This window comes from Gorilla gorilla, chromosome 18 (genome assembly GCF_029281585.2).
Source record: "Gorilla gorilla gorilla isolate KB3781 chromosome 18, NHGRI_mGorGor1-v2.1_pri, whole genome shotgun sequence".
NCBI lineage: Eukaryota > Metazoa > Chordata > Mammalia > Primates > Hominidae > Gorilla > Gorilla gorilla.
The window spans coordinates 15,970,510-15,995,559 of record NC_073242.2 but is presented as its reverse complement, the minus strand read 5'-3'; the positions used below and the strand labels follow the sequence as shown (position 1 = coordinate 15,995,559).

The 25,050-nt window shown below is 48.6% G+C and overlaps 1 protein-coding gene across 9 annotated transcripts in view; it reads right to left on the bottom strand.

Moving 5' to 3' along the window:
- The window catches only part of LOC101130854 (multidrug resistance-associated protein 1), a 190,068-nt gene that overhangs the window by 105,482 nt on the left and 59,536 nt on the right, over positions 1-25,050 (bottom strand). For all 9 annotated transcript variants that reach the window (XM_055365324.2, XM_063699510.1, XM_055365320.2 and 6 more), the window contains exons 4-6: positions 21,482-21,619; positions 19,494-19,619; positions 2,923-2,984 (exon numbers count right to left, since the gene is read on the bottom strand). In XM_055365324.2, the coding sequence (XP_055221299.2) occupies positions 2,923-2,984; positions 19,494-19,619; positions 21,482-21,619 (326 nt within the window). The remainder of the gene's footprint in view (positions 1-2,922; positions 2,985-19,493; positions 19,620-21,481; positions 21,620-25,050) is intronic.

Genomic DNA, 25,050 nt, shown 5'->3' with positions numbered 1-25,050 from the left:
CAGGATGGAGTACAGTGGTGCGATCGCAGCTCCCTGCAGCCTCCAGCTCCCGGTCCAGAGTGGTTCTCCCATCTCAGCCTCCCGAGTAGTTGGGACTTTGGGTGTAAGCCATTATGACTGGCTAATTTTTTTTTATTTTTTATTTTTGTAGAGACAAGAGTCTCCCTATGTTGCCCAAGGTGGTCTTGAATCTCCAGGCTCAAGCAACCCTCCCACCTTGGCCTCCCAAAGTCTTGGAATTATAGGCATAAGCCACCGTGCCCCGCCAACTTTTTAAAATTTTAAATTAAAAAGGCTGATATGGGCCAGGCACGGTAGCTCATGTCTATAATCCTAGCACTCTGGGAGGCCGAGGTGGGAGGATTTTGTGAGCCCTGGAGTTCAAGACCAGCCTGGGCAACATAGGGAGACTATCTCTACGAAAAGTAAAAATAAAAAAACTAGCCAGTCATGATGGCTCGCACCTGTAGTCCCAGCTACTCGGGAGGCTGAGGTGGCAGGATTGCTCAAGACCAGGAGGTGGAGGCTGCAAAGAGCCGTCATTGTGCCACTGCACTCCAGCCTGGGCAACAGAGTCAGACCCTATAAAAAGAAAAAAAAAAATAGGCTGAAGGAAAAAATTAAAAAATAAAAAGGCTGACATGACAAAGCATTAGTAAGCATGAAATCTGGGTGATGAGATTACTGAGTTTTATTATATTAATCTTTCTATGTGACTCCATCCAGGCTGGAGTGTAATGGCGCCATCTCAGCGCACTGCAACCTCTGCCTCCTGTATTCTAGCAATTCTCCTGCCTCACCCTCCCAAGTAGCTGGGATTACAGGCGTGTGCTGCCCGGCTAATTTTTGTATTGTTAGTGGAGACAGGGTCTCACCATGTAGGCCAGGCTGGTCTCGAACTCCTGACCTCAGGTGATCCACCCACCTTGGCCTCTGAAAGTGCTAACATTACAGGCATGAGCCACCGTGACCAGCAGACTAAACACTTTTATAATAAAAGGTAAAATACTTTCATCTTTTGTTCTAAAATAATTTCAAACTTACAGAAAAATTACTCAAATCATACTAAGAATTCACTCAACTCACCATTGTTAACACGTTGCCACGTTTGCAGTATCATTCTGTCTGTATCCATTGACATGCACACACAAACACACACACACATGCAAACACATCATCTTTTTCTGAACCATTTAAACAGTTAAAGGCCTGGCATGGTGGCTCACACCTGTAATCTCAGCACCTTGGGAGGCTGACGTCAGTGGATCACCTGAAGTCAGGAGTTTGAGACCAGCCTGGACAACATAGTGAAACTCCATCTCTACTAAAAATACAAAAATTAGCTGGATGTGGTGGCAGGTCCCTGTAATCCCAGCTACTCAGGAGGCTGAGACAGGAGAATCTCTTGAACCCAGGAGGCAGAGGTTGCAGAGAGCTGAGATCCTGCCACTGCACTCCACCCTGGACGACAGAGCAAGACTCCATCTCAAAAAAAAAAAAAAAAAAAAAAAGTTAACATACAGCCTCTACATGCCTTTACAGCAGAAAAACTGGAGGTATTCCCTTCCAATCCAGGACATGCTCTTATGTAACTAGAGCACAATTTTCCAAAACAAGAATGAATGTCATTAGCATGCATCCGGTGTCCTGTAGTCATGAACAAATTACATCAACTGTCCCAGTGATGCTTTTTAATAGTAACTTCAAGAAATTATTTAAAACATCTAATTTTTTAAAACGATGTTTGTCATTAAGACAAGGATGAGACCGGGCATGGTGGTTCACGCCTGTAATCCCAGCACTCTGGAGGCTGAGGCGAGAGAATCACTTGAGCTCAGAAGCTGGAGACCAGCCTGGGCAACATGATGAAACCCCATCTCTACAGAAAGTACAAAAATCTGCTGGGCGTGGGGGAGTGTGCCTGTAGCCCCAGCTACTCAGGAGGCTGAGGCAGGAGCATCACCTAAGCCCAGTAGATTGGGACTGCAGTGAGCTACAAGTGTGCCGCTGCACTCCAGCCTCAGCGACAGAGCGAAAGCCTGTCTCAAAAAAAAAAAAAAAAAAAAAAAAAGATGATGCTTATTAGGGGCAAAAAAAGATTCTTCAAACAATCCCCACTAAGATGTTAACAATGGGCAGAAAAAGATATACAAAAAGAGGACCAGAAGGTAGCTGGGCATGGTGGCTCACACCTGTAATCCCAGCACTTTGGGAAGTCGATGCGGGTGGATCACCTGAGGTCAGGAGTTTCAAGACAAGCCTGGCCAACATGGCAAAACTCTGTCTCTACTAAAAATACAAAAAGTAGCCGAGCATGGTGGCGCAAGACTGTAATCCCAGCTACCTGGGAGGCTGAGGCAGGAGAATCGCTTGAACCTGGGAGGCGGAGACTTGTAGTGAGCTGAGACTGACAGAGTAAGACTCCGTCTCAAAAAAAAGAAAGACGACCAGAAGAAGGCATACTAAAACGGTGACACTGGTCACCTCTAGATGTCTCCTGCACTGCTGATCTGCACATGTGGTTTTTTAACCCACACTTCCTGTGGTGAGACAGTATTATTTTTCTAAGGCGTGGGGGACAGGAGGGGCACGATGTCAGTAATAACTATACCTAATATTTTAAAAACCCAAATCTGAAGCTAAAGCAAGAGCAGTCCAGCATATGGCTGTCCCAGGCAAAGCCTTCTGCAGAGGTGTCAGCTGCTCACGGCTCATGTGTTTATCACATTCAAGTTCACGGAACTGCCGGACAGAGTTGGTGTCTCTGAGACCACATGGCCAGCACAGGCAGATTCAAGACAACTCTGCAGAAGAGCAAAGGAGGGAGAAGTTGGGGAGGGGGAGCTGAGCATGTTCATTCATTCATTCATTCATTCATTCACTCCCCACCACCTCCCTGAGGTCTGGGGGGCCTGGCCTTACCCTGTGATCCACCAGAAGGTGATCCTCGACAGGAAGGAAGCGCTGGACTCTGGGCAGGGATTCTAGTGGAAAGAAAGCACAGGTTTGGGAGGAAGAGGGAAAGGAACGATTTGACTTTTCATCCAGGTCAGAGCTTAGCAAGTAGTCAGCTGCTCACTCTTCCTTCCAGAGGACTAGCGTCAGCTCCACACCATTCTGCACTCCAAAAGGACCCTCTCCTAATCCCCAGGAGAAAGAAACTCATGGCAGCTCTTCCAGTTTCAATCAACGGAGTGTCTACCATGTGCAACCACAATACAACATGCTATAGACCTGCCTTGTCTTCTATCCCCGCAACAACCCTAGGAGCTGGTGTTAACATCATCCCTACTTCACTCATTCATTCAACAAATATTTTCTGAGCACCTACTATGTGCTAGGCATTCTACAAGGTACTACAGGGTTGCCTTATATCCCCACGACAACCTCATGAGTGGGTATTACTATTGTCCCCACTTTACTCATTCAGTCACTGAATATTTATTGACCACCTACTATGTGCTAGACACTCTACCAAGAGCTTATATACTTGCATTATTTTATATCCTCATGGAATTCTATAAACTTGGTATTACTATTATCTCCACTTCATTCATTTGTTCATCCAACAAGTATTTCCTGAGCACAACCCTTGTGCCAAGCACCCTGCATACAAATCTAAACAAACAGAAATGACCCCTGCCTGTATGGAGCTTGTGGTCTACTGCAGTAATCGTCAGTAATACCTGCCAAGATTCTCTACTATTAGTAGCTAGCTCTGTTCTAAGTGCTTTACACAAACTACCTTATTTAATCTTCATCCTCACCTCACAAGATAAATAAAAGTATTATATCATCCCTGTTTTGCAGTTAAAAGAAACTGGGCCTGTAATCCCAGCACTTTCAGAGGCCGAGGCAGGCAGATCATGAGGTCAAGAGATCGAGACCATCCTAGCCAACATGGTGAAACCCTGTCTCTCCTAAAAATACAAAAATTAGCTGGATGTGGTGGCGGGCGCCTGTAGTTCCAGCTACTTGGGAGGCTGAGGCAAGAGAATCGCTTGAACCCGGGAGGCGGAGGTTGCAGTGAGCCATGATCGAACGACTGCACTACAGCCTGGCAACAGAGCAAGAGTGTCTCAAAATAAAAATAAAATAAAATTTAATTTAATTTAAAAACTGGGGACCAGAGATGAAAAGATTTGTTCAAGGTCCCACAGCTAAAAGCGGTGGAGTCAGGATGTGAGCCCCAGAGAGTCAGGCTCCAGAGAGAGATGTGCATCAAATGATCACATGAACAAATGCAAAACTACAACTTCTGGGCCTTGATGTGTGTCCTGAAGGGAGAGAAATATTACCAATGAGACAAAGTAAGTGCATGGGGGCTGATCTGGTGTACAAAGGTCAGAGAAGGCTCCCCCGAGGAAGACAGTCAAGCTGGCACCTGAAGGGTGAGTAGAGGAGAACTAAGTAACAAGGAAAGGCAACGCATTCCCAACAGACAGCAGTGTGTGCAAAGGCCCGGTGGTAGAAGCAAGCATGGTAGACTCCAGGAACCAAGAAGGGGCCTAAGCAGTCTACACTGGAGGCTGTGCACAGTCTACACTGCAGGCCACACATTTTGGTCTTCATTCTAAGGGCAATGGGAAGTACTGAGAGATTCTAAGCAAGCTATCAAAGAACTTATTTCCCAGAGAAATGAAGATGAGCCCCAAGTCAACAACATGCAGGCAAGGAAAGGGACGAACACAGAGCTCCTGGGATGACAGACAAAGCCTGGCTTTCAACATGGATGCATCCGGGTCTAAATTCTGAAACACAAGCTTTAGCAGCAGAGGGAAGAGAGGTCACCATGCAGTAATGAAAGCTTTAGCCAAGGACTCCACTCAAAGATCCAGCCTTGTGCAGATATAAGGCATTTACAGAGCCCGATAAGGTGGCTTACTCTCGTCCAGTGGTTTTCCATTCAAGGCTGGGCGTGCTTTTTAAAAAATACTGTATCCTGGCTGGGTGTGGTGGCTCATGCCTGTAATCCCAGTACTTTGGGAGGCCAAGGCGGGCAGATCACTTGTGGTCAGGAGTTCGAGACCAGCCTAGGCAACATGATGAAACCTCGTCTCTACCAAAAATACAAAAAATTAGCTGGATGTGGTGGTGGGTGCCTGCAAGCTCAGCTACTCGGGAGGCTGAGGCAGAATTGCTTGAATCCATGAGGCGGAGGTTGCAGTAAGCTGAGATCGTGCCACTGCACTCCAGCCTAGGGACCCTGTCTCAATCAAAATAAAAATAAAATTAAAAAAATACTGTATCCGGGCCCTACCAGCACCAGGCAATCTGATTAAGCTGGTTCTGGGTGCGACTGGGGCACTGAAGCTTTGTTTTTGTTTTAAACTTCCAGATTTTTCTTGGAAAAGTGGCTGGGCAGGAAACATGCAAGGTAAGCCAAGAACATCTTGTCACACCGGACAACAAGGAAACTAAGCATGAACAGGATTGTTAAAAGGCTCAAGAGCCAAGCAGAAGTGGCCGCTGCAGGCTAAAAGAGGGACAATTTGAGCTTTGACAAGGAGAATAAGTACAACAGGCTGAAACATACCAAGCAAGGTTTTTGTTTTGTTTTGTTTTGTTTTTTGAGATGGAGTCTCACTCTGTCGCCCAGGCTGGAGTCCAGTGGCGTGATCTTGGCTCACTGCAAACTCCGCCTCCTGGGTTCAAGTGATCCTCCCGCCTCGGCCTCCCAAGTAGCTGGGATTACAAGCGTCAGCCACCACACTGGGCTAATGTTTGTATCTTTAGTAGAGATGGGGTTTCACCATGTTGGTGAACAGGCTGGTCTCGAACTCCTGACTCAAGTGATCTGCCCACCGTGGCTTCCCAAAGTGGTGGGATTACAGGCTTGAGCCACTGCTCCCGGCCTTACATGTTTATATACACAAGTTTCATATTGACGCTGGAAATAAAGAGAAACATCTGATGTTGTCAGTGAACCAGGTTATTGTTTGAACACAGAAAAAGCAGAAAGAAACAAGTATTTTCTCCACCTTTCCCAAATGTACTCATTTGGTTCACCAGGGTTGGAGAAGGCTTCCCTGAGGAAAACAGTCATTTATTCGATCACTACAGAGTGATCAGTGATCAAAGAAATGAAGGGGAAACTCTTTTCCATAAAGAAATCCCAGCTAAAACATAAAGAATGATATCATAGAAGAATGAGCCATTGTACAAACACAATGGATTACTGGAATATTTGATAATAATGAATTATTATTAAAGTTAGTATTACAGTCACATATACATGTTTTTTGTCAAGACAAGGTCTAGCTGTATTGATCAGGCTGGGCTCAAACTCCTGGGCTTAAGTGATCCTCCTGCCTCAGCTTCCCAAAGTGCTGGAATTACAGGCATGAGCCATCACATGCAGCCCAACAGTTACAGTTTTTAAAATTCTTATCTTTTAGATGTTATCATTAGAGAAAGTTGAGCAATGAACATCAGGAACTCTGTTATTTTTGCAACTTTTTGTGAGCCAAACTATTGCAAAATAAAAAGTCATTAAAAATAAACAAATCCATGTCCTTCGGAGATACATATTAAAACGTTCACCTATGCAATGCATGGTAAAGAGCTCATGGCAGCTGGGCGCAGTGGCTCACACTTGTAACCCCAACACTTTGGGAGGCTGAGGCAGGAGAACTGCTTTGAGTTCAGGAGTTCGAGACCAGTCTGGGCAACATGGCAAGACCCTGTCTCTACAAAAAATATAAAAATTGGCCGGACATGGTGGCACGTGCCTGTAGTCCCAGCTACTCAAGAGGCTGAGGCACGAGAATGGCTTGAACCCGGGAGGCAGAGGTTGCAGCAAGCTGAGACTGTGCCATCGCACTCCAGCCTGGGTAATAGTGAGACCCTGTCTCAAAAATAAGTAAGAAGAAAAGAAAAAGAGCTCACGGTAGTTCATTATCCTATGCTGTCTACTTTATGTTTCCATCATAAAAGGCTAAATAAAAAGCTCCTCCAGTGATTCGAATACACAGCCAGGGCTAAGGATCAGGCTCCAGTCTGGGGCTTGGAGGGGTGATGAAGTTCCCAGCCCTGCCTGTCCACTGGAATCACCTAAGGAGTTTGTTAAGTGCCAAGTGCCTAGGGCCCCACCCCGGACCAACTAAATCAGCACCTCTAGGGGGAGGACCCTGACAGCCACAGATCTTTAATAAGATCATCAGATGCAGCCGGTGCATTCCAGATCAACTGAAGCTGAGTTCAGATCAGACCGTGGACCCGGACAGACCTGGGTTCTAATCCCAGCCCTGCTATATTCTAGCTAATGACCTTGGGCAAGTCCCTTCACCTCCAAGCCTCAGTTTTTACACCTGGAAAATGGGAGTCGTTTGTCGTACTGCTTGCTCGACCTATCCCCCGGGACTGCCAGGAGGGACAAATGACATGAGGCCCATGGGACTGTGTCATAAAGCGGAATTTCTCCAACCTAAGGCGTGGAGGTAGTGGTGTTTGCTTTGTAGGCTGGGTAGAAACACTGCATTGCAGGCTGGTTTTTCATCCGGAAGAGCTGACACCTTCCTGCCCACTCCCACAGTCGGTGGGTGGGTAATCAGGGAATTGCAAATCCATTTCACCTGCAGCCCAAGCCCTACCCACTGTGAAAGACCGAGGTGCTGGCTGGCATAGACAGGAGGAAGGGGTGGGGGCATGGCTGTCAATGATTCATTTATTTCTTGGTCAAATATATGGGCAGGACTTGCTTTTAGGCCAGGATGTGGGTGAAGTGCCGTGGACGGAGCTGCAAACGAGACAGCGAGACCCCTGCCCCATTCAGCCTCCTGCCCTGGGGAAGATGGACAGTAAGTAAACCACGGTGCAAACAAATATATAATTACAATCAGAATTACAATCAGTGAGAGCTGCAACAAAGGAAAAAGGTCAGTCATTTGAGGCCTGATATCACCCCTTAATCACTGAGGGTTGAGGTAGGCAGAGGTTAACCAACCTTTTCTGGAAACAGCCGGCTGATAACAAAGGAACAAAGGAAAAAGAAGGCGGCAGGGGTGGAGGGGCAGCTTCTGTGTGAAGCAGTGCATAGCACGGGGCTAGCTGGCATGGCTCAATCCCAGCTTGCCATTTCCTAGCTGTGGGACCTTGGGTCAGTTCCTTGGTGGTGAAGATTAAATGAGATCAAACATGGTAAGTACTTAGAATAGTACCTGGCACAGAGTAACAGCCAAAGAAAGGGTAATATGAGTAGTAGTAGTAGTAGTAGTAATAATAATAGAAGCAGTGACAGTAGCCTCTGGTATATGGAAACATAAAACTGTACACCTTAAATATATTTTCGAGACAGGGTCTCGCTCTGTCACCCAGGCTGGAGCACGGTAGTGTAATCATAGCTCTTTGCAGCCTCCATCTCCCAGGTTCAAGTGATCCTCCCACCTCAGCCCCCCAGGTAGCTGGGACTACAGATGCACACCACAACACCCAGCTAATTTTTGTATTTTTTGTAGAGACAGGATTTCACTCTATTGCTTGAGCTAGTCTCGAACTCCTGAGCTCAAGTGATCCATCTGCCTCGGCCTCCCAAAGTCCTGGGATTATAGGCATGAACCACCGTGCCCAACCTATATACCATTTTTATTTGTCAATATACATCAATAAAGCTCAAGTGTTTGGGGGGGAAAAAACCCAGTGGGTTCACAATACACCACTATACCAGATGCTTTATATATCAGAAGCATCTATGGCCCACAGACCAGCTATTTATAAGTAAAGTTTCATTGGAACAGTCACACCCATTCATTTATGTATTATAAATGAATATGACACCTTTTGAGCTACACAGCAGAGTTAGGGGTTGCCACAGACAGTGTATGGGATGCAAAGCCTAAAGTATTTATCAGCCAGCCCTTTCCAGAAAAGGTTGGCTAACCTCTGCCTACCTCAACCCCCACAACATACTAAGACACAGTGATTAAGGGGTGAAATCTGGCCTCAAATGACAGTCTTTTGCCTGCAAATCCAGTCTTCTTCAGCCTTGGCATCAACACGCAGGATAGAGACAGCCAGGGGAGGCTTGAAATGCAGCCCATATCCAGCTTAACAAGACCCTCAAATCCTAACCTTCCCTCAGCCCAGTAAAACTAAGTCCCCAGCCACTGGTAGAAAACCTGCCCTGCAAATGCAACAAGGACATTGACAGACAGAACACTGCACAGTTTTTTGTTTTTTGTGTTTTGAGACTGAGTCTCACTCTGTCACCCAGGCTGGAGTGCAGTGGCCCGATCTTGGCTCACTGCAACCTCCACCTCCCAGGTTCAAGTAATTCTCCTGCCTCAGCCTCCTGAGTAGCTGGGATTTTAGGCACCTGCCACCACAACCGGCTAATTTTTGGATTTTTTGATAGAGATGGGGTTTCACCATGTTGGCTAGGCTGGTCTCGAACTCCTGACCTCAACTGATCCGCCTACCTCGGCCTCACAAAGCGCTGGGATTACAGGCATGACCCACCGCGCCCAGCCATTGCCATTTCTAATTTGCACACTCAAAGAGCTTTGTCAAATTCTTCTCCTCAGGCGGCCTCTCTTCTATGGATCTAAACACAGATTTTCAGATTATCTCAAGTTACCAATAGGAAGGCCAACACATGGTCCCCCCTTCACTGGCAAAAAAAAAAAAGGAAACAGCTTTTTTTTTTTTTTTTTTTGGAGACGGTTTCACTCTCATCGCCCAGGCTGGAGCGCAATGGTGCGTTCTCAGCTCACTGCAGCCTCCGCTTCCCAAATTGAAACGGTTCTCCTGCCTCATCCTGCCACGTAGCGGGGATTACATGGTGCACGCCACCATGCCTGGCTAATTTTTGCATTTGTAATACAGACGGGGGTTTTATCATGTTGGCCAGGCTGGTCTCAAACTCCTGACCTCAAGCGATCCACCCACCTCGGCCTCCCAAAGTGCTGGGATTACAGGCATGAGCCACCGCGCTCGGCCTGGAAATAGCCTCTATCTGACGTGGAAGGCCTTACTTGACAACAAAGACAACTAACTTCTGAATTAGGTCAAGGATGGACAATAAAAAAGGAGGAAAAAAAATCATGGGGCACTGGATTGTAATCCAGGGAGCATCTCATTTAACCCAAACCAAGGAGAATCTTTTGACATCACACACTAGGTACAAAAGACAGAGCCACCTCCAGGGGGTTTCCCAGCCTCAGACACTGAAATACAGCAACTCCTGTCCCAGATAGCATGAAAGCAGCTTGTGAACTGGTCCCTCCTTCATTTGAAATGAAAACAATTCAGAGAAGTCCTGGCTGAAGACAGAGGGAGGAAAAGCCTGATTCATCCAAACAGAGTGATGTGTTCTTTGGCATCCACCATATTGACATCTACGTTTGGTACCAGATGAGCTGGCCAGAAACCCTGTGGTTTGAACCAATTAGGTACGGCAGCCCCAGGCACTGATTTTTGGAGCGCAGGGTAGTTTAAGGACCTTGTCTGGGTCTTTCAGCATGTTGACCTGTTTGTCAGAAACACTCTCGGCTTTTAGTTCTAACGGGTTTTCTGCTGGTTACCTCCGCTCTGCACTGCAAAAGTGCCCCCCACAACCCCTGCACCCAGCAGGAGGCAATGCGTGCAGCAGCAATAATGTTTAGAGCAGTGATCCTCAAACACAGCTCCGTCACCAGCATCGGCGGCACCTGGGAACTTGTTGGGAACCGCAGATGCTCGGGCCCCACCCAGACCTACTGCACCAGAAACTGTGTGGGTGGGGACCAGCAATCTGTGTTTCAAGCGTGAGAACCCAGTGGGAGGGTTCCTGACACATCACCACTCTGACCCTCAGTGTCTTCATCTGTCAAGTGGGGAGACTGATCATCCTGCCCTACTGTGAGGACTAAATAAATAATACAGTGCACCCAGCTGTCACCCTTATTAGACGGAGCCTAAATGTCCAGCAGTAAGAGATCTGCCAGTATAACGTAAACACTGGTGATTTGTTTGCCCTGTTGCTTACCAACTGTGCAAAATGCCTCCCTGCCCAGGACCTCCGTTTCCTCTACTGGAGCACACCCCGGAATCTTTTCCCATGCCCTCTGCCCATCAACTTGTCTGTTTTCTTTGCTTGTTTGTTTCGAGAGATGGGGTCTCACGATGTTGACCAGATTGGTCTCAAGAAATCTTCCCCCCTAAGCCTCCCAAAATGCCAGGACTACAGGTGTGAGCCACGCACCTGGCCCTTTTTCTGGTTTTTGATGCTGTAGTGGGCACAGGGGAATATCCTGGCTCAGCCTCCCTCTCTACCTGCCTGGGTGCCTGCAAAGGCTTTTTAAGTGCCACCGACCTCGCCCCCATGTCCAATGTATCCTCTTCCTTTGAGCCTGAGGATCTTCCACAACCTGTCCAACCTGAGTGTGTCATTCCACTGGTGAAAAACCTTTCCTCAGCTCCCACCACAGTAGAGTTAAAATTCCAAGTCCTGGCTGGATGTGGTGGTTCACCCATCCCTGTAATCCTAGCATTTTGGGAGGCCAAGGCAGGACATCACTTGAGCTCAGGAGTTCAAGACCAGCCTGAGTAACATACAGAAACCCCATCTCTACCAAAAACAGAAAAAGTTACTTGGGCGTGGTGGCACGCAACTATGGTCCCAGCTACTTGCGAGGCTGAGGTGGGAGGATCGCTTGAGCCCCGGAGGTGGAGGGCACGGTGAGCTGAGATGGCACCACCGCACTCCAACCTTGGTGACAGAGTGAAACTCCATCTCAAAACAAACAAACAAAAAAAAAATTCCAAGTCCTTACTGTGACACATAATTGCACCCTTGATCTCTGATGCTCCCTGACTCTTGCCTCTCTTTTCGCTTACATCCTAGCCTTTCCAATCTACCCAAGCAGAATTCTTTTTTTCTTTCTTTCTTTTGAGACGGAGTCTTGCTCTGTCACCCAGACTGGAGTACAGTGGCGCGATCTCGGCGCACTGCAACCTCCGCCTCCCGGGTTCAAGCAATTCTCCTGCCTGAGCCTCCCGAGTAGCTGGGATTACAGGCATGCACCACCACATCCAGCTAATTTTTTTATGTTCAGTAGAGACAGGGTTTTACCACATTGGCCAGGCTGGTCTTGAGCTCCTAGTCTCAGGTGATCTGCCTGCCTCGGCCTCCCAAAGTGCTGGGATTACAGGCACGAGCCACTGCACCCAGCCTAGCCAAGCCGAATTCCAAGTGATTCCCAACACCCACAAGCTCCCTCAACTGGACCTTTGCACATGCCAGTTGCTCTACCAGGAGCACCCTCCCACCCCACTACCTCCAACCATATTCACCTGGCCAGAGCCTCGCATTCCTTAGACTTGAGCATCCCCTCTCCTCCCTGGATGCTAGCCCTGGAGCCCCAGGCTGAGTCAGGGACCACTCTCCCAGCCCCCACAACTCCCAGCACTTCCCTCCCTCAGAGCCCCCACTGTCCATCCTGCAGTTGTTGGTTCAACTGCCTGCCACCCACCTTCCATCTCTCCTCCAGGGCAGTGGTCAAGGTCTGTTTCTTTCTAGCTCAGCGCCTGGCACAACATCTGATTATTAAATGACTGAAAGCATGACGGAGAAGTGGAAAGAAAATGGAGTTTCAACGCTTTAATCAACGGTCCAAGATCAGGCCTTGGTGGGTGGGGACAGAGACTGATCATGAAGGGGCACAAGGGAACTTCCTGGCGTCCTTGCAGTGTTCTGTATCTTGACAGGGGTTTAAAGTATTCCTTTACCAAGATTCATCAAATGCTAACTTGAGATCAGCAATTTCACTGTATGTAAATTTTAAGCAAAAAACTCAGAACTGTAAACAGATCTTAAACTCTAGCTAATGATTTACTTGGAAGTGGGTGCATGAAAGAATACTAATATATTTCGAAGGAAGTTTCAGATATCAAAAAAACTAGGTTCAGTGGCTCAGGCCTGTAATCCCAGTACTTTGGGAGGCTGAGGTGGGAGGATGGCTTGAGGCCAGGAGTTCGAGACCAGACTGGGCAACATAAGGAGCCCTCATGCCTACAAAAAATTTAAAAATTAGCCAAACACAGTAGTGTGCACCTGTAGGGCCCAAGCTACTTGGGAGACAGAAGCGGGAAGATCATTGGAGCCCAGGAGTTGGAGGCTGCAGTGAGCTATGATCGCACCACTGCATTCTAGTCTGCGAGACAGAGTGAGACCCTATCTCAAAAACAAAAAACAAAACAAAAGTAGCCAGTTGGCTGGCTGATTAGCTATCTGGTTAGACAGACAGATATGTGACAAAGCAAGTTTAGCAAAATGTTAACTGTGGCTCTAGGTACCAACTATATGACTGCTCACTGTAGAATTCTTTCAACTTTTCTGTAGGTTTAAAAATGTTCATAGTAAAATGCTGGGGGGAAAATATTACATATTATACAGACAGGACTAAAAATACCTCTTACTGCAAATGAGCTCAGTAGCTTTCACTGAATGTTCCAAACCAGTGATTTGCAACCCTGAACCACCTGGAGATCTTGTTAAAATGAGTTTGACTTGGTAGGTCTGGGATGAGGCCTGAGACCCAGCATTTCTAGCAAGCTTGCGGGGGATGTCGAGCATTCCAACTGGTCCAAAGACCTCTGCTTTCAGCTGGGACCTAATAAATGATCTCCTTTGACCTTGATCCCCTTATCTACAAGACCCTCCTCCCCCAAACCTAAACCACAGACTCAGTGCCAATGAGAAAAAAGGCAGGAGACTGGGGACCGGCCGGAGCTCTGGCAGTCTTGGTCAGCCCTGCCCAGGCTCCCAAAAGCCTCGGCAGCCCCAGAGCCAGAAGGACAGATGGGAGGAGCCCCACCAAGCAGCCAGGGCTGGAATAGACATCTGAGTCATGGAGTGGGAGCAGGGCCAGCTGGGGAGGATTGGCCGACTCAGTGACTCAGCACGAAGTGGCCTGGAGGAGCCAGCCCTGCCAGCTCCCACCCAGGCCCCGCCTGACCTGACCCCAGCCGCCCCAGGCCTTGGCTGATCACTCTGAGGACAGGCGACAGGTGATGGATGGCCTGCTGCTGCTCTGAGGATGGGAGAGCAGCAAGCCTGGACTCTCCCCATCTTCCTGGCTCCACTGTGATTCAATCCCTGAGAGTGATGGGAAGACAAACAAACAGGTTGTCCCGTTGTCCTCCTCCCCAGATCACAGGGCTCAGGTCTGGGACAGAGAGAGGAGGTGAAGCCAACAACAAATCGAGTTGCAACCCGTTTTCAAGAAGGGGCTGCTGAGGTCCCCAAAGGAAGAGCACCGAGCCCAAAGCCACAAGTCTAGCTGATTCTCACAGGACCTGGTTCCTACCCTTCCTTGCCCCCATCTCAATTGCTAGGCTATGTTGCTAGGTAGTTATGTGGTTATTTTGTTTGTTTGTTTGTTCATTTGTTCATTGTTTGTTTGAGACAGGGTCTCAGTCTGTTGCCCAGACTGGAGCGATCTCAGCTCACTGCAACCTCCTCCTCCAGGGTACAAGCAATTCTCCTGCCTCTGCCTCCTAAATAGCAGGGATCACAGGTGCTCAACACCATGCCCAGCTAATTTTTGTATTTTTAGTAGAGATGGGATTTCACCATGTTGGTCAGGCTGGTCTCAAACTCCTGATCTCGGGTGATCTACCTGCCTCGGCCTCCCAAAGTGCTGGGTTTATAGGTGTAAGCCACCATACCTGGCCTTGAACAAGATTTTTAAAAGCACTTAGCATCACTGAATTGCACACTTAAAATGGTTAAAATGGCAAATCTTAGGTTACATATATTTAACCCCCCAAAATGCAACATTTTAAAAAAGAAAATAAGGCTCTTGACACCATGCCAAGCCTTCAGAACATCTGTGCATACATCAGTCCCCTTCCTCTTTCTTGCTGGTAATACTTGAACAGGATGAAGGCAGAGAAGCAGCTTAATCTGATGTCCTGTGAGGCCTCATGCACACTTCACCCTTATGCAAGACATAATATACGTGCCACATGTACTGAGCACCTCCCCATGTAACACAACAATAAATTACCACTACAGGCCCACCGTGTGCCTGGCTGTGTCTTAGGCACTGAGGTTACAAGGTGGATACCGCCACGTGAAGCCTCTAGCCTAACACAAAGCCATTATTTAGCCAAGACCCTCCCATTCAGCAGTTACAACCAAGAGAAGTGACACGATTGTGCGCAGCAGCCAGTCGTGACTTCGAATCTCTGCTCTACTACTCATTTCAAGCAAGGCACTTATGTCTGCGATTGTTTGTCTGTAAAATGAGAAAAATAGTACCAAGTTCACCACGACTGCTGTGAGAGTCAAGTGAGACATGCATATAAGGAACTTAGCATAGTGCTAGCCAGTACACAGCAAGCATCTAATAAATGTCGATTCCTGTCCCTGTCTTGCATAGGAAGAAAGAATGCCTGAAAATGGAAAGGGGACAAAAAAGGAAGCTAAAAAGTCATCAGAGCTAAAGAAATGCTTAGACCAGGGGTGGACAAACTTCTTCTGTAAAGGGCCAGATGGTAGGTATCTTAGACTTTGTGGGTGCTACAGTCTCTGTAGCAACTACACAACTCCACTGCTGCAGCTCCAGACACCTGTAGACACTATGTGATGAACGCGAGTGGCTGTGTTCCAATAAAACTTTATTTACAAAAACAGGCAGCAGGCCAGATTCGACCCATGGGCTACTGGCTAACTCCTGGTCTAAACTCTAATCTGCAAAAAGGTAAATGGCAACCCCATGGGGTTCCTGAACAGGAACCCAAAGGGAAGTTCAGGCTTCCTGGACAGAGAGTGTCAGCCAATCAAAGTGTTCTCCCCTGGACAGGTGCACAAATGTCAGAAATGCAGCAGCCTGCACACCCACATTTGACACCCTGCTGGATCTCACTGCACCAGAGGCAGACCACAGCCAGGCATGGTGGCTCAAGCCTGTAATCCCAGCACTTTGGGAGGCCAAAGTGGGCAGATCACTTGAAGTCAGGAGATCGAGACCATCCTGGCCAACACGGTGAAACCCCATCTCTACTAAAAATACAAAAACTAGCCAGGCATGGTGGTGTGCACCTGTAGTCCCAGTTACTCAGGAGTCTGAGGCAGGAGAATTGCTTGAACCTGGGAGGCGGAAGCTGCAGAGCCAAGATCATGCCACTGCACTACAGCCTTGGCGACAGAGTGAGACTCCAAAGAGACAAACCACAGTGTCTTCCACCATCTTGGAAGACCAGCAGTGACACAGGAGGAGCCGAGCTGGGGGAGATGAGACAGAAACAGAAAACAATGACTGGGGAGAAGAGTCAGGGTGTCCCAGCCCCACAACAGTGCAGCCTTTTAGCCGCCAGAGCTGAGAGCTTCATGTCACCCAGGGTGGCAGAGCAAATCCCAGGCCCAGGCTGCCAGGAATGCAGAAAGCACAAAAAAAGGTCCAAGTCAGCTCTGTGAGTCACCCTGGTACACACACGCCCAGGGGAGAAGTGAAAGGGAATTTATCCAGATTCCCAAGGGAGATCAGAAATCAAGAAAGTCCCTCCTTCAAAAAGCTTCCAGAACCATCCATGGCAAGAGAGCTCTTCCCAGGCTCCCAGAAGAAGCTTGATGGGTCGGGTGATCCCCATGCCAGCCAGGCAGCCCCAACCAGACTCTGTTTACCCTGAGCAATCCAAGGTCTGCAGCCACCCAGTTGAGGTGTGACTTGTTTTGTATAAATCCCAGTTCTAAAGAATGGCTCGGCCAGACACGGTGGCTCACACCTGTAATCCCAACACTTTGAGAGGCTGAGGCAGGTGGATCACTTCAGGTCAGGAGTTCGAGACCAGCCGGGCCAAGATGGTGAAGCCCCGTCTCTACTAAAAATGCAAAAATTAGTCGAGCATGGTGATGGGCGCCTGTAATCCCAGCTACTCAGGAGGCTGAAGCAGAAGAATCGCTTGAACCCAGGAGGCAGGGTTGCAGTGGGCCGAGATCATGCCACTGCACTCTAGCCTGGGCAACAAGAGCAAGAATCTGTCTAAAACAAAACAAAACAAAACAAAACAAAAAAAAACAACAACAACAACAAAAAGACAAAAAAGAATAGCCCAACATTTGACAAACAGGGACACTCGGCTGCCACACACATACACACATGGATACACAATACATACAACAGCCACTGACTCATGAGCCCCTCTCTTCTGTGTCAGGCACCAGCCAGGGATCCGAAATGGGGTGACCTCTGGGCTCAAGCGATCCTCTAGCCTTGGCCTTTCAAAGTGCTGGGATTACAGGCATGAGTCACCATTGCCTTTGCGAACTTTATACATATGCAAGCACACACAACACAAAGACACACACACATATTCAAACACACACATACATGAACATAAACACACTCACAAGCACACATTCACATATAAGCACATACATGCATATATATCCCTATGACTACCGAGACACACAAGCATGCACAGGCATGCATATGCACACGTACACACAGATGCACAGGAATACATACACAGACGTGTGCACTTGCTCATTTCTCCAACCCAGCTCCTCTTTGGGCAAGGAAATACCAACACGGGACTCCTCAGAACATACACTGGGACATGCATTTCTTTTTTCTTTTTTTGAGACAGAGTCTCATTCTGTCACCCAGGTTGGAGTGCAGTGGTGTGATCTCTGCTCACTGCAACCTCCGCCTCCCAGGGTCAAGAGATTCTCCTGCCTCAGCCTCCCGACTAGCTGGGATTACAAGCATGCACCACCATGCCTGGCTAATTTTTGTATTTTTAGCAGAGATGGCATTTCACCATGTTGGCTGGGCTGGTCTCGAACTCCTGAACTCAACTGATCTGCCTGTCTCAGCTTCCCAAAGTGCTGGGATTACAGGTGTGAGCCACCACGCCCGGCCTGGGACATAGGTTTCTAAAATCTCTTAGTTATCATCAACCTCCTCCTCCATACTGATGCCCACCAAGCCCTTTCGTCACCCACGAGGTAAGCCTCTGCCCCTCACAGAGGTTTAGGCCAAACCCAACAGAACCACAGAGGTGAAAAGTTCTCCCACTGCAATCTGCCCATTACCAGTTGACTAGCCACGAATCAGCATCAAATAGGTGCTCCAAGGCCTCCCTGCCATACTCACAATAAAACCCAAACAGCTCATCTGGCTCACAAGGGGGCTGTTCCACCTCTCAGGCACCCACTGTCTCTTAGACTTCTCCTGCTGTGCTGGCTTTTCTTGCTGTTCTCTCCACACCTCCCCACCCCAGGGCCCTTGTACTTGTTCCCCTCTGCCTGGAACACTCTTCCTCTAGGTGTTTGCTCCACCCACTACCTCACCCCTCTAGGTCTCCGTTCACATGCAGTTTTCTGGGCAGGCCTTCCCAGATCTCTCTTATCAAAAGCTGCAAATAAGCCTGGGCCACACAGCAAGATCCCATCTCTATTTTAAAAAATAAAGAATAGGCCAGGCGTGGTGACTCACACCTGTAATCCCAGCACTTTGAGAGGCCAAGGCGAGAGGATCGCTTGAGCCCAGGGGTTTGAGACCATCTCCCCATCTTCAATTATTAATTAATTAAAAGTAAGCCAAGTTGGGGAGCAGGTGTAGGGAGAACAGCAGGAGGAATAGCTAATGGATCCTGGGCTTGATTCCTAGATGATGGGTTGATCTGTGCAGCAAATCACCATGGCACACGTCTACCTATGTAACGAACTTGCACATCCTGTACCTATACCCTGGAACTTAAAATAAAAGTTGAAGAAAGAAAAAAAATTAGCCAGGCATGGTGGTGAGTGCCTGTAATTCCAGCTACTCAGAAAGCTGAGGTAGGAAGATTGCTTGAGCCCAGGAGGTCAAGACTACAGTGAGCCGAGATCACACCACTGCACTCCAGCCTAGGCAACAGAGCAAAACCCTGTCTCAAAAAAAAGAAGAAAAGAATTAAAGGAAATTAATAAAGTGTTCCCTTTTGTTCTACTAGCAGAAACGGTGGCCATCTCTACACTCCTCACTGATAAGTTTCCATATTTACAGAATTTCTCTGAAACTGACAAAACAGACCAAGGGTCTCAAACTCAAATCCCTCAGGGGCCAGGCATTTGCCACAAGTGAGGAAAGCATGCCAGTATAATACAATAGGGAGTGCCGGGGACTCCAGCAACTCCTCAGCTCTGCCCTGTAGGATTATAGGCCTAATCTGTCAGAACTTTACTTTTCCAGAACATCTGGACAGCTAGAATTCATAAAAAATACCTGATTTGTAATTATCTGCTCACATTTTCCAAAATCACCATGCCAAGTGAGAAACCTACAGGCCTGCAAGACAGCAGTTCATCAACGACAAAGCAGATTCTCTCCTTCAGCTCCCCCAGCCACATCTAAGCCTCAGTTTTTCCATCTGTAAAGTAGGTGGGATGATATTCCCTGTATCAGGGGTTGAGGGAGGCTGGAACGAAATCCTGGATGGATCTAAGAAATGTTAGCTGGTACTGTGTCATGCATCTCTCTCTCACACACACACACGCACACACACTTGTCTGTGGTCACACTTACAGGGTCGTGGACGGTTTCCGAGAACAGGGGTGAGCGATCTGAGAAACAGGACAAGACGAGCTGAATGAGTAAGAGGGAAAAGTAGACGTAGAAAGTGATGTCACGAAACAGGTCCACCTGGGCATCCTGCATGGTGGGGAAGGAAGGAAGAAAAAGATCACATTCTGGGGCGGGGTGTGGTGGCTCACGCCTGTAATCCTAGCACTTTCAGAGGCCGAGACAGGCGGAACACCTGAGGTCAAGAGTTGGAGACCATCCTGGTCAACATGGTGAAACCCTGTCTTTACTAAAAATACAAAAATTGGCCAGACGTGGTGGCGGGCAACTGTAATCCCAGCTACTCGGGAGGCTGAGACAGGAGAATCACTTGAACCCAGGAGGCGGAGGCTGCAGTGAGCCGAGATCACGCCACTGCATTCCAGCCTGTGTGACAGAGCAAAACTCCATCTCAAAAAAAAAAAAAAACCCAAGATCACATTCTGAGAGCAGGTGGCAGAAACCCACTCAGCCACAGGGACATTGCAGGCTCCCCAGGGGCTGCCAGCTCCCCCCGGGACGTAATGGCAGAAAGCCGGCTCCATCACAGGTAGTCTCACTGCTCACCGCTGCCTGATGGGAGGAAGACAGGGCTTGGGAGTGAAACAGAGCTGTATCAACGCCTGGCTCTCTCACACCGGCTGTGGGATCTTGTCAACTTATTTAACCTTTCTGTGCCTCAGATTCCCCACCTATAAACCACCGGTGGTTCTTAACCAGGGGTGATTCTGCCTCCCAGGAAACATCTGGCAGTGTCTGGGGACATCTTCTTTGTCGTAACTTGGGAGTGTTATGGCACCCAGTCAGGGGAAGCCAGGGACGCCCCTAAATGTCTACAAAGCACAGGACAGCCCCTACAACCAAAGAGTCTCCAATCCAAAATGTCGATTAGTGCTGAGGCTGAGAAATTCTGTCCAAGTCACTGCAAGAGGTCAGGCAGATTATTCGTGACACATACACAGTGCCCTGCGAGGCACTTTGAAAACATGAACTCAATCAGCATCAGCTGCTATCACTCATGACAATACGTAGGCACTCAATAGTCAAATGTTCAGCTTCTTTTCCTTCCTTTGCCTCATGCCAGTCTCTAATTAGCTCCAAGATGGCAGGAACAGCAGGTTATTCCAAAAGCACACACTCCAGGTCAGGCGTGGTGGCTCACGCCTGTAATCCCAACACTTTGGGAGGCCAAGGCAGGTGGATCACGAGGTCAAGTGATCGAGACCATCCTGGCCAACATGGTGAAACCCCGTCTCTACTAAAAATACAAAAATTAGCTGGGCATGGTGGTGCGTGCCTGTGGTCCCAGCTACTCGGGAGGCTGAGGCAGGAGAATCGCTTGAACACAGGAGGTAGAAGTTACAGTGAGCCTAGATCGTGCCACTGCACTCCAGCCTGGTGACAGAGCGAGACTCCGCCTCAACAACAGCCAAAAAAAAAAAAAAAAAAGTGCACACTCCTCAAAATTCCTAGGAGCAGCACATGGCAGCCAATGTAAACAACTTCCCCAGCCAGAGCAGCAACTGATGGGACAAAGGTAACGTGAGGACAAGCCTAGGGTCCCCCAGGGGAACAGTCACTCTGCAAACACTGTTCCCGGCTCGGCTCCATCCCAGCCTGGCAAAATTTGGAGCTGCCTGTCTTGCTGTTTCCTGCTGATGGGGCCAGCCTGGCATCGGCCCACAGCTCCTGCCCTTGGAGGTCCCATGGGAGCCCCTTGGAGCAACACAGACAAATCAGGCCCTGGGGAAAGGAGGTGCTAGAAAAAAGGCTGGGGCTGACCTAGTGAGGATTTGGTGGGGTAGGGAAGTCACCGAGGGAGAAGCTAGCTGCATGTGGTACCCATCCCCTGGTTCCCATGGCAAGGCATGACTTCTACACAAGCCAGAGGGACCCAGCATCTCTCCCCCCGGGTCCACTGAAGGAAGATGAGGAAGGAGACTGCCACTTACCTGTTTTAAGGCTGTCATAATTTTGGATCTCAGGATGGCGAGGGCACACACTAGGGCTACCAGCCAGAAAGTGAGCATGATCCCTGAAGACTGAACTCCCTTCCTCCTCTCCAGCTGAATTAAAAAGGTAGCAAGCAGCTGAGGAGAGAAGCACAAGACAGGAGTTGTTGGGTTTTTTTTGAGACAGAGTTTCACTCTTGTCGCCCAGGCTGGAGCGCAGTGGCACAATCTCAGCTCACTTGCAACCTCCGCCTCCCAGGTTCAAGTGATTCTCCTGCCTCAGCTTCCCAAGTAGCTGGGACTACACGTGCCCGCCACCATGCCTAGCTAATTTTTGTATTTTTAGTAAAGACGGAGTTTCACCACGTTGGCCAGGCTGGTCTCAAACTCCTGACCTCAGGTGATCCACTTGCCTTGGCCTCCCAAGGTGTTGGGATTACAGGTGTGAGCCACTGCTCCCAGCCACACTATTTCTTAATGGACCACGTAATAAATATTTTGGAGTTCATGGGCCATAGACTACATCAAAACTACTCAGCTTTGCCACTGCAGTGTGAAAGTGGCCATAGACAAGATGTAAATGAATGGACATGCCTTCATGCCAGTAAAACTTTATTTAAAAGAACAGGCAGAGTACCCAGTACAGAAAACAAAACCCACTTGCCCTGATGCTCAAAGTTCCCGAGGTCAGCCTCTGCCCCATCGCCCCTGCTCTCCGCCTCGGCCATCTCTGCTCCAGCCACACACAACTCTCAAGTTTTCCCTGTGACCCCCAGGACTTTACATGTGCTTTTCTCCCCAGCTGGTCCTCTGCCCTCAGCCCCTTCAGCTTTTTAACAACTTGCTCATTCTCAGGCTTCAGCTGCACCATCCCTCCCTCAGAGAAGCCTGGATATGCCCCAGACCAAACCAAGCTCCCCTACCTTCACCCTCACACAGCACTCTGCAGACGTTTAAACACTTTGTGCCTTTTGAGGAATCATTTGTATAATGTCTGTTTGCACAGCTAGACTATATGGTTGTGTCTCCAACGCTTGATACAGAGTAGGGATAAAAAAAAAAAAAATCAGCCGGGCGCAGTGGCTCATGCCTGTAATCCCAGTACTTTGGGAGGCCAAGGCGGGCAGGTCAGGAGTTTGAGACCAGCCTGGCCAACATGCTGAAACCCTACCTCTACTAAAAATACAAAAATTAGCCAGGCGTGGTGGCGTGCGCCTTTAGTCACAGCTAGCTGGGAAGCTGAGGCAGGAGAATCACTTGAACCTGGGAGGCGGAGGCTACATTGAGCTGAGATCACACCACTGCATTCCAGCCTGTCAACAGAGTGAGACGCTATCTCAAAGAAAAAAAAAAAAAAAACATGTGCTGGCTGCATCCTGTCCCATATTCCCAGTGCCTGCATACCCTGGTTCCCTGGGATATAGTCAGAATGTTTCTGATGCCATTCACAGCTGAGCTGGCCCTCCATTCCATCCCAGAGATCTCAGGTGGATAAAGAGAGGCTGAGGATCTCATAGGCCAGTTCACCTCTTGGCCAGCCCAGCTCAGAGTCCCCTGAGGAGTCAAAAGCCCCAACCCTCAGACTATCACACCCGTTTCCCCCAGGGTGACAGAGGCATAAATGAACGATCAAAAGACCAGGAACGGCCAGGCACAGTGGCTCACACCTGTAATACCAGCACTTTGGGAGGCCGAGGCACGTGGATCACCTGAGGTCAGGAGTTTGAGACCAGCCTGGACAACATGGTGAAACCCCGTCTCTACTAAAAATACAAAAATTAGCCAGGTGTGGTGGCGCATGCCTGTAATCCCAGTTATTGGGGAAGCTGAGGCAGGAGAATCACTTGAACCCGGGAGGCAGAGGTTGCAGTGAGCCAAGATCACGCCATTGCGCCTGGGAAAAAAGAGCGAAACTCTGCCTCAAAGGAAAAAAAAAAAAGACCAGGAACAAGGAATGTTAAGGGAGGATGACCTACTCAAGTCAAAAACAGCTGACCCCCTATGGTGGCTCATGCCTGTAATCCCACCACTTTAGGAGGCCAAGGCAGAGGGATCACTTGGGCTCGGGAGTTTAAGACTAGCCTGGGCAACATGGAAAGACCCTGTCTCTATTATAGTGAAATTGAAAATAATAATAATAATAATAATAATAATCCACTCTAATACCCCACTGCCAGAACGCAGAGCCCAAGACCCGAATTCAGGACAAAGGAAAGCCCTTTACTCTCTCATTCCCTCCATGCATTTATGGAACGCTTACTGCATGCCAGGCACAGGGCCAGGCTCTGAGGACACAAAGGGGAATCAAACCCAGCAGGAGAGCCAGGCGTAAAGCAGGTGCCAGGCTACACGCTGGGGCCTAGACTGGAAGCTGGCACTACCACTTACTGACCAGGTGACCTTGGGCCAGTCCTTCTCCTCTCTGTACCACAGTTTGCTTATCTTATTTACAACGTAAAAGGGTTAATAAATAAAGGGATTAGGACAGGTCTTGGCAGACAGTGGACAGCACCTATGTGTGCTATATAGAACAATGGTCTGGGCAGGGCATGGTGGCTCACACCTATAATCCTAGCACTTTAGGAGGCCCAGGCAGGAGGATCACTTGAGACAAGGAGTTTGAGGCCAGCCTGGGCAACATAGGGAGACCCTGTCTCTACAAAAATAACAAACTGGCCGGGGGTGGTGGCTCATGCCTGTAATCCCAGCACTTTGGGGGGCCTAGGTGGGTGGATCACCTGAGGTCCGGAGTTCGAGACCAGCCTGGCCAACATGGTGAAATCCCATCTCTACTAAAAATACAAAATCAGCCGGGCGTGGTGGCGCATGCCTGTAATCCCAGCTTCTCGGGAGGCTGAGGCAGGAGAATCGCTTGAATCCAGGAGGCGGAGGTTGCGGCAACTCAAGATCACGCCATTACATTTCAGCCTGGGTAACAAAGCGAAACTCCATCTCGGGGGGAAGAATAAAAAAATAAATAAATAAATAAAAAATTTAGATGGGCATGTTGGTGCATGTCTACACTCCCAGCTACTTGGGAGGCTGAGGCAGAAGGATCATTTGAGCCCAGGAGTTCAAGCCTGCAGTGAGCTGTGATCTCACACCAGTGAAGTCTAGCCTGGGCAACAGAGTATGACTCTGACTCTAAAATTTAAAAAATGAAAAATTAATTTAGAAAAATAAAGATTCATGGTCCTTGGCAACCTGGCTCCGCGTTGTCTTTCCTGACCCCTCTGTCACATCCACTGTATCCCCACAACCTTCACACCGTGTTCCTTCACCGAACACCTTGTCCTCCCTGCCTGCATACTCCCCTTAACCTTCCACCCCCCTCCCTGGACACACTGTTCACCCTGCTCAGAATGTCCTGCCTTAAACTTGTTCTCTCCTTTTTTTTTTTTTTTTTTTTTTTCTTTTTTGAGATGAGGTCTCGCTCTGTCCCCCAGACTGGAGCACAGTGGTGCGATCTCGGCTTACTGCAGCCTCCACTTCCCAGGTTCAAGCAATTCTCCTGCCTCAGCCTCTTGAGCAGCTAGGACTACAGGCGTCTGCCATCACGCCGGCTAATT